The 10,842-nt window shown below is 47.2% G+C and overlaps 7 protein-coding genes across 7 annotated transcripts; 4 read left to right on the top strand and 3 right to left on the bottom strand.

Annotated features, from left to right (window-relative positions):
* Positions 1-93: 93 nt before the first annotated feature.
* Positions 94-678, top strand: VTP21DRAFT_106 (uncharacterized protein; the record flags this gene model as incomplete). The annotated part of the gene is made up of 1 exon (XM_069389953.1): positions 94-678. The coding sequence occupies one exon, from the start codon at positions 94-96 to the stop codon at positions 676-678; it is 585 nt and encodes a 194-aa protein (XP_069256485.1).
* Positions 679-1,112: 434 nt separating this feature from the next.
* VTP21DRAFT_105 (uncharacterized protein) lies at positions 1,113-1,785 on the bottom strand (the record flags this gene model as incomplete). The annotated part of the gene is made up of 2 exons (XM_069389842.1): positions 1,113-1,407; positions 1,601-1,785. 2 exons carry the CDS (start codon positions 1,783-1,785, stop codon positions 1,113-1,115), a joined length of 480 nt encoding a protein of 159 aa, XP_069256484.1.
* Positions 1,786-2,177: 392 nt separating this feature from the next.
* VTP21DRAFT_104 (uncharacterized protein) lies at positions 2,178-3,451 on the top strand (the record flags this gene model as incomplete). The annotated part of the gene is made up of 7 exons (XM_069389731.1): positions 2,178-2,311; positions 2,420-2,635; positions 2,706-2,767; positions 2,833-2,989; positions 3,060-3,122; positions 3,189-3,283; positions 3,354-3,451. 7 exons carry the CDS (start codon positions 2,178-2,180, stop codon positions 3,449-3,451), a joined length of 825 nt encoding a protein of 274 aa, XP_069256483.1.
* Positions 3,452-3,692: 241 nt separating this feature from the next.
* VTP21DRAFT_103 (uncharacterized protein) lies at positions 3,693-5,375 on the bottom strand (the record flags this gene model as incomplete). Its single annotated transcript, XM_069389620.1, has 8 exons — positions 3,693-4,022; positions 4,102-4,283; positions 4,371-4,565; positions 4,625-4,818; positions 4,879-4,949; positions 5,048-5,146; positions 5,206-5,270; positions 5,354-5,375. The coding sequence occupies 8 exons, from the start codon at positions 5,373-5,375 to the stop codon at positions 3,693-3,695; spliced, it is 1,158 nt and encodes a 385-aa protein (XP_069256482.1).
* A 583-nt stretch (positions 5,376-5,958) lies between these two features.
* On the top strand, positions 5,959-6,810 carry VTP21DRAFT_102 (uncharacterized protein; the record flags this gene model as incomplete). The annotated part of the gene is made up of 3 exons (XM_069389509.1): positions 5,959-6,062; positions 6,139-6,656; positions 6,722-6,810. The coding sequence occupies 3 exons, from the start codon at positions 5,959-5,961 to the stop codon at positions 6,808-6,810; spliced, it is 711 nt and encodes a 236-aa protein (XP_069256481.1).
* A 319-nt stretch (positions 6,811-7,129) lies between these two features.
* Positions 7,130-8,990, top strand: VTP21DRAFT_101 (uncharacterized protein; the record flags this gene model as incomplete). Its single annotated transcript, XM_069389398.1, has 5 exons — positions 7,130-7,136; positions 7,345-7,412; positions 7,484-7,607; positions 7,674-8,452; positions 8,541-8,990. The coding sequence occupies 5 exons, from the start codon at positions 7,130-7,132 to the stop codon at positions 8,988-8,990; spliced, it is 1,428 nt and encodes a 475-aa protein (XP_069256480.1).
* A 404-nt stretch (positions 8,991-9,394) lies between these two features.
* VTP21DRAFT_100 (uncharacterized protein) lies at positions 9,395-10,715 on the bottom strand (the record flags this gene model as incomplete). Its single annotated transcript, XM_069389287.1, has 4 exons — positions 9,395-9,604; positions 9,684-9,862; positions 9,943-10,211; positions 10,312-10,715. The coding sequence occupies 4 exons, from the start codon at positions 10,713-10,715 to the stop codon at positions 9,395-9,397; spliced, it is 1,062 nt and encodes a 353-aa protein (XP_069256479.1).
* Between the last annotated feature and the right edge of the window lie 127 nt (positions 10,716-10,842).

The following is a 10,842-nucleotide window of genomic DNA, read 5'->3' as shown; positions in this document are numbered from 1 at the left end:
CTTTTTCTCCCCTCTTCTCCCCGTCTTCCTCTGCTTTCTCCCGTTCCCCTAACTTGGTCGGTTCTCTCTCCACCTCCTTTCCCACCGTCAACCATGAAGCTCAACGCCATCACCCTTGCTCTTGTGGCCTTTGCCGCCGTCGCCGTCAGCGCCCAGACCCACGACGACGCCGTGAACACCAACGAATGCATTGCCAAGTGTGATCCTGAGGACGCTACCGAGTGCTTCAAGAACTGCGTGGAGGAGCACTACTTGAGCGCTGCCGAGCCCTCGGCCGACTCAGAGGCCCAGGCCACTTCCTCTGCCTCCGATGCTGAGGAGGAGGAGACCGGCTCTGCCACCTCTTCCGCCCCAAAGGCTACCTCCACCGCTGACGCCGCCTCCACCACCGTCCTTACCGGTTCCTCCAAGGCTTCTGCCGTCCCCTCTTCGCTCGGCTCGGCCGCCTCGTCCAAGGCTCTCTCCTCGGCAAGCGCCTCCGCTACCGCCAAGCCTTCCTCTTCCGCCTCCATCATTCCTACCAAGGCCACCTCTGGTTCCGCTAGCGCCTCTGGCTCGAAATCCGCTTCGTCGGCTGCCGCCTCCTCCTCTGGTGCCCCCAAGACCTCCTCAGCCACTGCCGTGAAAGCAGGTTCCCTCCTCGGCGTTGCCGTCTTTGCCGCTGCTTTGATGTTCTAAAGGAAGGGGTGAGGCCTAACTTAGAAATATATTTGTTTATATCAGAAAGTGCCTTATCTTTTTTCAAACTGGGTAGTGAGACAAATGAATCTCATAAAGAATGGATATTCATTGGATAGGATTCCATTCATTTATTTTATTTCTATTTACACCGTCTAATCATTAATTGAATTTCATTTTGATTTATACTCCATAAGCACCGGCAATCCATACCCATCATTAGTGCATTAGACTCCTGCTCTAAATTCGATGACTACTTTTTTTTTTTTTGCAAATCAACGACATTGAGAGAGCACATACATTCAAATGTATTTATCCACAGAAATGGAAAGAGAGAGATCGAATACAAAAAGATATGGTAGGAAAAAAAGAAAGAAAGCGGAGAGAAGCGCTAGGGGCCAATCCTCTTGTCTTTATTTCTTCTTTGAGAGCAGCTACTCCCGATTCCCCTGTGTGCCTTGATGGGTTACTCCGCCCATAAACCAGCGACAAACCACTCTAAACCCTCGTGAGCACACTACGCCTATAAGACAGATGGCCGCAATGAAAGTAATTGTTGGTGCGAAAAAGAAAACCCCAATGGCCGCAAGAACTCCAACTATAATTGACACGATCACCAAGCCTACACTAGCGGTCGTAAAAAAGGTCGCGAAAAGGTAGCCGAGAAATGCAAATCCAGGAATAGATGCGACATAGCGGGTGGTATCCAGGAATTCATCGAAGAGCTCACTTCAAGAGGCCCACGGCGCCAATTAAAGAAAGTGATATCAGTGAAAAGCCATCAACCAATAAATGGGTTGGCGAGGGAGAGAGTCAAAATGTATTGGGATAACCAAGAGCAAACCAGAGCGAGTAGATAAATTAAAGGGAAAAGAAATAGGTTGATACAGGAAGATTAGGGCAAGAGCATGTGGGTACTTACGTCCTTGTTATCCAGGCCAACCAGTCTCTTATCCAATTCATCACTTTCTCTCCCAAAAAGGTCACCGTGTCGGCTGCCTTTCGAGCGGTTTCCCCGGCTTTGCGCGTCTTGTCCCGGAGCTGGTCGTGTGCAACCTCGCCCATATGACGCGCCTGCTCTTGAGCGCGCTCTCGCTGGTTTTCCATTGCTTGGTTTTATGTGCTTTGTAACTAGCGCTGAAAAAAGAAAGAAGCAGTAAGGTCAGCGAAGATACGTGTGAAAAAAAGTGCGGGAAAAGGAGAGACGAAAGTCTCTACTTATATAAGGAGACTTTTCACGTAGCATCCCTTATTGAAGGCGTTTTTTTTTCCTTGAACTAGAGAGACGTGCATAAACTTTTTTCTTTAAGCACGTCTCGATATCTGAAAGTGAGAAGTTTCGCGTTCTTTCATATCTTGTCATTTGAATCCAATGTGTCTCGATCTAAATAGGATAGCCCGAGGATATGGATGGGATATTTATACTGATATTGAAGGTGCCATAGGCGATAAATCATATCTTGGCTGATTTTGTAGAGGGAATCTTGTCTTGAAATAAAATGGTTTCTAGTAAGTCCCTTCGTTGGGTATCCCCAATTCTTTTACTTTTCTTTACAGCAGTGTTGGCACAAAACCATTGCACTGAAGAATTCTCGATAAGCGGAAGGATCTACAATCTCACAGCTTTAAAAAGGTGAGTAAGGAGAGGCAGGAGGAGGGGAGAGGAGGAGAAGGTGTGGAGAAAGGAGAGAGACTCGGGCTGTTTCCCTAGATTTTCTTACCCTCTTGTTATCTTCTCTAGAGAGGTCACGATAGATCAGGAGGAGAGGACTCCACCGTCCATCACACACATCGAGTACAAATTGAATCCATGCGCTCCACTGACCAAACTCGAGGGCGTTGAGGCCGAAGATCAGTGCCCAGAGGGTAATACATACGCGTGCCGACGGGTCATCAACACCAAGCATAATGAAACACGCGTCTTGCAGGTGAATTCTATGGCAGGCGATTATAGCGAGTATGATGCATTGTGGCTAATGGATCAGGGGTAACTTGCAAAGAAACTAACGATATATTCTTTTGCTAAGGGAAAATTTCAAGCTAAAACCTCAGTTCCTGGTGCTAGAAGCAGCAGAACAAGGAAAGCCGGGTGCGATTCTTCTTTTGTCTCGTTTTATTTTTCTTTCGACATCTAACCGGCCTTTCAATACCTAGCCCCACTCAGTCTGCTCTTACACGGTGGCTCTTATCATGATAAACCCCTCTCCACTAATATCACATTCATCTGTATCGAGGGCGAGAAAGACGAGTTAAGCGCTACATTGGAAAATGATTTGTTATCTGTGCGGTGGTCTACCAAGGATGCTTGTCCGTAAGTGACTCTGCTTATCGCTCTGTGTCATCAGGTGATGGAAGCCCGTCTTCACCCTTTGGTTTTCTAGAAAATCCGTTACTCAACCTAATCCGTCCAGTGGCATATCAGGTTTTAGTATTTTTATGATCATGTAAGTAGCTATATTGGGGTGTAGGATGGGATTCTATTTGATATATGTTCTACTCCATTGGCATAGCGTGATGGTCATTTTTGCTGCCTATATCATACTCGGTATGCTTTATAACTATAACACGAATCGGGCACGGGGCGTCGACATGATTCCACATCTTGGTAAAGTATCACTCGATAGAGGTGCTATTCTGGCTGTACCAGTGCTAATCTCTTATGTTATGGACGATAGAGTTTTGGAGGGACCTACCCTATATCATTCGAGATGGTTTGGTACGTCTGTGGAACATGTTTGCCTCCAGCGGTCGTGGTAGATACTCTGCACTGTAGTTTATTATTATTTTTTTCTTCTTTCTTCCCCTTCTAGCCTTTTCTTTAGACGAATATAGTGTTTCCTCTAACTTTTCCCCCTCGACTGAATGCTCTGTCCTCCTCCCTTTCGACTGAAATCATAATATTATTAAATTCCACATCCGCCCATTTTTCTCCTATTTCGTTTATTTTTTTTTTGTTTTTAATGTTGAGGAAGCAATTAAAGCCTAATAAAAAAATCAAAAATTCTTAGAGGAACTCATTTGATTTTTACAAGTTTAATTTCGTAGGTCAGTGCTGTATTCTTAGGAAGATTGGCGGGGACTCCTTTAGCGTTGCGTGTTAATTCCGGAGGAATTACAAGTTTGCGCTCTCCACCTACCGCCATACCTGCTACGCCTGCATCCAATCCGGGGGGCGCTTTCCCCTTGCCTATGCGAAAAGATAGGGGTTTTCCGTTCATATTATCATCAAAGACCTTTCCGTTGGGTAAACTGCCCTTGTAGCGCACGATCACCTTTTGGCCCTTTGCCACTGTAGGGCCTGTCCCGAGCACTCTTTCTTCCATAACAATTCCATTAGCGAGCTTCTGTGCGGAGTAGAAAGCGTGGGTTCGGTGAGATAAGCACACATGTGCATCTTTTTAGTTGAAATCCGTGAGTTACTACCTTAATTCCAGAGCCTGTGCTCTGCGATTTCTCCTTCGGCTTCTCTTCTTTGGATGGTTTTTTCACCTTTTTCTTCAAATCGAGTCCATCTGATTCGATTGTAGCTTCGTGCGTCTTCTGTTTTTTTGCAGGCCGGTCCGATTCTTTCTCTCTTTTTTTGTTTTGCTTTTTTGACTGAGTGACTATTTAAGGGCAGTGTAGAAATACAGTTGAGCAAATGTTGGATAAGGAAATGGGGGGAACATGGTGAAACAAGAGACCTAGGATACCTTCCGGCACTATTTCTTCGATTTCACTAATTTCTTCATCGCTTTCGTCCTCGTATTCAATCTCCTCATCATCATCCACAATAAAATCATCAAACTCGCCGTCATCCTCCTCGCTATCGTAGTCCTCGTCATCCTCATCATCGTCATCTTCATCGCCTATAACCCTCGATACTTTGGCAGAGTCTCGGGCAAGGACTAATATACCATGATAAATTAGATTATTCCTTTACATTGCCAGAAGTCAAGATACCTACATCGTTTTAATGCATTTTTTCTTGCTCCCTCGAGAAAATGAGAATCTGACTCACTCTCTTCCTCTTCCTCCTCCTCCTCCTCCTCTTCCTCTTCTTCTCCTTCGTCTTCCTCTCCCTCTTCTTCTTCAGAATCCGTATCCGACAAACCAAGATCCTCAATCTCTGGGACATAATTTCCAGTTAAATATACAGGACTGTCAAGTAAAAATAGGTCAAGACACTGTAACATATTGACTTTTGGTTAGCTTGTTTACCACTCGCCGCTGACCGACAAAATTATTTCTTCGCCCTCGCTAAAAACTATATCTAGTTGCTGCTGCTCATGCTAAGATTGACATTAAATGGTTTTGTGATTTGGTTCAGCTATTCGTCGTGGCTTCTGTTTCATTGTGTATACTGTCGCTACCATTTTAAAATACTAACCTTTTTCGGGGTTAAGCAGCAGAGAACATACTCTTTACTCCCCACCACCACTTTAACGCAACTGCGTTTATTCCCGGTAATCTCATCACCATAGGCCGCCTTAATTCAAATGATAAGCTTCATTCTGTCATTGGCGTATAGATTTCCAATATACTTACCATTGACACTCGGAACGGGACATCCACGTATTGACGGTATGTTTTGTCCGCTTCCACCTTGAGGCCTATTGGGAAACAATAAAATCGGGGAAATTGGTCAGGAATTTAGAAACATTCAATTCTGAAATTAAAACTTTGAACAGATTACCCCAGAATCCAAGAGCCGCCATAGTCAAATCGAATAATGGAAAACAGAAATCACAAAAACAAGAAGAGCTAGATAGAGCGTTTCGCGTCTTTCATTTTAACGAGTGGTTTTTGATACTGTGCGACCTAATTTAAAAGTCCTGCCAAAATTGAAGAGGCAAAATTGAAGACGCGTTTTAAGATCTATAGCTCGCGGTATATAGGAGCATCCCTCTAGTTTCATTAATCAAAGGGTGAATTTACCTTATGAACCCCTCTTCCTTGTATCTCAACAAAAGCCTCATTGTATAAAATATCAACTTTTTCGGTCTTTCAACGCCTGTACAATCCAAAGACTCAACCTGAATTTATCCTATCGACCGATCTCAATAATTGATAATATGCGTAAGTGTTGCACGCACCTCTACCTGGACCACACTTATTTTATTTTTTTGGGAAGTTTAGTTTAGCTTTTGTTATGTCGTCCACAAACCGGATTATGACTTGCTTATCTCAAGATGCCTTAGAGGGCTTATTCCACGTGAATTTTCGTGATGAATATTCAATCCGAAATTAATACCATGAGCAATTCCTGGTTAATAGGGAATCCATCGAGAAAAAAAAGATATGAAGAAGGCGGAGCAGAAATCAGAATGGTCACAAAAGGAAAATGACAAAGTATCTGTTCAGCTTGCCGAGCTGAATTCTCCCGACCTCGGCAAACGGAAATAGTAATTACAATTGCCACATTTGTAGATTCCTAGAGAGGGTGGCCAGATTATGATTTATTTATATTTTCCAATTTAGCTGGGATGATGCCTATCTGCGAGAGATGACCTATTTCAACGAGTTTGGGCAAGTTGGTGAGGTCTGGTTTGGTGCAGAAAGTGAAGAGAAGATTTTCGAGTGGATTAATAGTAATATCACCGACCATGGTACGAACATCCTCGAGGTTGGCTGTGGCAATGGCCATCTTCTGCTCGAACTTGCGACCATGGCGTTTACCTCCCTACTCGGCGTAGACTACAGCCAACACGCGATCGATCTCGCGTCGGCCATTGCACGCGAGCGTGGCCTCGATGGTGTGATAGCGTATCGTAGGATCGACTTTATGCGGGATGAATTGGAGGGAAGCTTTGGATTAATCATAGACAAAGGGACCTACGATACTATCTCATTGAACTCAGAGAGCGTATCGAGCACTGGCAATGGACTTGCAAGGCAGTACTCTCATCGCGTGGGCGAGCTCCTGGAGGATAGCGGTGTTCTGCTTATCACAAGCTGCAATTGGAGTGTCGACGAACTGAAAAAACATTTCGCCAACGGTAATGCATGTAGCTCTTCTGCTCATGGATTGAGACTTTATCCTAACCCTCTTACATGCTACCAGAGCTAGAGTATCATTCACACGTTCATTCAAGCTTAAAAGGGGCCCCAGGCAAGACCATTTGCACTATTGCATTCCGGAAAAAGTTGTAACTAGTTTCCCCGCCCTGCTTTATATGTATATTATGAATAATATGATTTCACTTGAACAAACTCGCCAAACTTCCATTCTTCGCCTCCAAAGAGTTTGATCTCGTGCTCCAGTGGCTTGTCTAAATGTCTAACCTCGAGGTGTAAACTTTCAATTGGGCCGAAGTACTTCGACAACAAAACGTCGGTAGTTTTTTTTTTTCATCTCCATTTTATTTCTCTTTTTGTTGTTCTTGCTCTCCGGCTTTGCCAACCCTCATTCGTCTTTGAATCTCTCACTCCCTCTCCCTTTTTCGACGCGCGGGTTCATCAGTTTTCAGACATGGGGTGTAAGTAATGGCAGTACATGGAATGTGTAAATGGGGCCGTGGTTAAGCGGGATGGCCTTCCCTTGGCTCCATGTTTAATCGAAAACGGCGGTTGCAGCGTGCTACACTTCCTGATGTGCTTTTGTACCCGTGGCTGGATCTTTGATGCCCAGCCATAGCATTCTTTTGCATCATCGTCTAATATTAACGCCCGCTTTCCCCATTTTAGTACGTGTTCTTCATCTTATGCGGCCTTTCATGTTTCTTTTGCCCGAGATTGCGGCACCTGACCGCAAGGTATGTAGCCCCGTATTCAGGCGAGCCCATCGGGAACGCGTTTCAGTGTTTTTAATGTCCGTGGCTTGTAGGTTCCATTCCAGCAAAAGATTCTTTGGACGGCTGCCACCCTCCTCATTTTCCTCGTGTGCTCCCAAGTACCCCTCTACGGAATTATGTCTTCTGATTCCTCTGATCCGCTTCTCTGGCTGCGCGGTATATAGTCTACCCTACCTCCCGTTGCTTGTGTGGCCCATCTAATTCGATATTCTCTTTTTCCAGTCATCCTCGCGTCTAACCGTGGCACATTAATGGAACTCGGCATCTCTCCCATCGTCACCTCCGGTATGATCATGCAACTCCTCGCGGGCGCCAACATCATCGAGGTTGACTATAGTCTCAAGGAGGATCGCGCGCTTTTCAGCGGAGCCCAGAAATTCTTCGCCCTGCTGATTGCATTCGGACAGGCCACCGTGTCGGTTTTGAGCGGATTGTACGGTAGCCCTTCTGAAATTGGCGCCGGTGTTTGCCTTCTCCTGATCCTCCAACTCGTTGCCGCCGGATTGATTGTGATCCTGCTTGATGAATTGCTGCAAAAGGGGTACGGTCTTGGCTCTGGCATCTCGCTCTTCATCGCGACCAACGTCTGCGAAACCATCGTATGGAAAGCGTTCTCTCCCTCTACCTTCAACACTGGCCGCGGTCCCGAGTTTGAGGGCGCCCTGGTCAACCTATTCCATCTGCTCTTCACTCGTCGCGACAAGATCCGCGCCCTCAAGGACGCGTTCTACCGACCCCACCTGCCAAATGTGATGAATCTGTTTGCAACCGTGGTGGTGTTCGGCCTGGTGATCTATCTGCAAGGTTTCCGCGTGGAGCTCCCCGTCAAGTCAAACCGCCTTCGTGGCCAGCGTGGATCCTACCCTATCAAGCTCTTCTACACCTCCAACATGCCCATTATGCTTCAGTCGGCCCTCACCTCGAACGTGTTTTTGATCTCGCAAATGCTCTACAATCGCTTCCCTAAGAATCTCTTGATTCGATTGCTCGGCGTGTGGACGGTAAGGCACCCGATTTTTTTATTCCTTTTGTGTTCCCTCTTAATATCCATATCGTGGAATCTCTAACTCTTCACTTGGACCTTTGTAGCCTATGGAGGGCTCATCGCAGCTCTATGCCAGTGGCGGACTGGTGTATTATCTTGCCGCGCCTCATAGCCTCAAAGCTGCAATTTTCGACCCCATCCATACCTTGGTGTACATTATCTTCATGATTACCGCGTGCGCCCTCTTCTCCAAGGCCTGGATCGAAGTCTCTGGCTCATCGCCTCGCGATGTCGCCAAGCAACTGAAGGATCAGCAGATGGTGATTGTGGGATACCGCGACACCTCCATGTACAAGGAGCTGAAGCGCGTCATCCCGGTGGCGGCCGCGTTTGGTGGAGCCTGCATTGGGGTGCTGTCCGTGACGGCGGATCTGTTTGGGGCCATTGGGTCGGGCACAGGTATTCTTCTGGCCGTCACCATCATCTTCCAGTACTTTGAGATCATTGTAAAGGAGGGCTCCATGGCCGACATTGCAGGCATGATGACGCTCTAAATAAAAAGCAGAACATATAGCCGGGTTGAATATTTTATTATATATTTCTTTTAATGTTTATGGACAGCTTTTTTTGTTTTGTATTTCATTTCCTTTTTTTTCGCCTCTCATAAAATTGCTATGGGTGATTAATGATGTAAAGGGTGCACCGCTCAAAGAGCGTGCTTGATGTGAGGGGGAAAGCATAGAAAAGGAGCACTGGGTAATGACAGCCTACCCTCCCTATTTGTCAGGGTTACTTGAGCGAGAGAGAGGAGAGAGGGAGGGCATATCGCCCTTGGTGCTTGATAAATAATCGTATTTAATGAGTATTAGAGATTAACATGCAGAAAAAAAATAAAATGTACACTTCTGTGCTGCTGTTCAGTGGCCATCTCACGGCCATTTTTGGGATGGGGGGGAGCTTATCTTGACTTTCGATACACGTCCTCGATCTCGTGTCGCAAACGCTCATAGATAACCTTCCGTTTCAACTTTCCGGTGGTCGTGAGGTATCCGTTCGTCATCCACTCCTCGCCGCGCGACACATACACTCCTCGAACGGTTTCAATCTTGGACAGCGCGTTTTTGGCGGCAATGGCGCGGAGGGAGGAGAGTATTTCATCCGTTGTGACCTGTAAATAGAGAGAGAGGAGAGCAAAAAAGGTCAATTACGAAGAGCTCAAGCCCACGGCTCAAAAGACCAGGATTTACATTGTCGTCGGCAGGCTCCACCACCGCGACCAAGTATTCGCGACTGCTATCTGCGATAATGCAAATGTTTTTCAGGGACCCTGAGTCCCGGTACATCGCCTCGAGCTTCTCGACCGCAAGGTACTCGCCATTCTGAAGCTTCACCAGGTTTCGGATGCGGTCGATGATGGACATCGTGCCTAGCAATGGAAAAAAGAAAAAAATAGGTGAGCCTCCGCTTGGTCAGTTTATTTGCCAATCCAACCCCAGCATCCATTACCATCCTCATTGAACCGGATCACGTCCCCCGTTTTGAACCATCCCCCCTCTGCGAACGCCGACTTATTCTCCGCCTCATTCTCGTAGTACTGGGAGGTCACGGAGGGGCCGCGTAGCCAAAGCTCACCGCAGTTTTCCGAGGCATAGTACCCGGCGTCAGGAACATCGATCAAACGGAAATCCAAGCCAGGGAACGGAAGCCCAACCGTCCCGGTGCGATACCCAAGATCGGGGGTTACAACGCTGGCGACTCCGGAAATTTCAGTCATGCTGGGGAGGTAGAACGGGATGAAGAGAGCAAAAAAAGGAGCGGGGGAGGTTTACGTTAGTGTTCGCCCGAGGAATCTTTGGAAAGGGTGCGCCAACTTACCCATAGCCCTGCAGAAGGATGCAAAGCGTGGAACTGATGAATTTCACGGTATCGTCCGACACCGCCGCCCCCCCGCAGATCCCAATCCTCAGGCGCCCGCCGGTGATTTTGCGGCCAAGAGCAAACACGGTTTTATTCAGGAGAGATGCCAAAGGATTCGGGCCAAATGTGGTGAGCGAGTGCCACATGAGCCAAATGCTCGCGTTGAAGATGCTCTCCACCAGGGCTCCCTTCTGAGCCACCTTGGTGTGCATTCCCTTACGGATACGCTCCCACACCATCGGCACCCCGGCCATCACGGTGGGCTTCAGAGCAGCTAAGTCGCCCAGGCCGGCACCCTTTCCTCCAGGACCGCAAACGGCATCGGGAAGGACGGTGCGGACGCGACCATACCCCATGGGCATGCCTAAGAAGAGCACCACATTCTCAATCACCATCTCGAGAATATGGGCCAGGGGAAGGAAGGCGATGTAGAGCTCTTCGGGGCAGAGGAAGTTCGAGACCGCCCTCTCAGTGCTGGCGATTGAGGCC

The sequence above is a fragment of the Calcarisporiella thermophila genome (genome assembly GCF_041956535.1).
Source record: "Calcarisporiella thermophila strain CBS 279.70 unplaced genomic scaffold VTP21scaffold_1, whole genome shotgun sequence".
Taxonomy (NCBI): domain Eukaryota; kingdom Fungi; phylum Calcarisporiellomycota; class Calcarisporiellomycetes; order Calcarisporiellales; family Calcarisporiellaceae; genus Calcarisporiella; species Calcarisporiella thermophila.
This window is presented reverse-complemented; position numbering and strand designations above follow the sequence as displayed.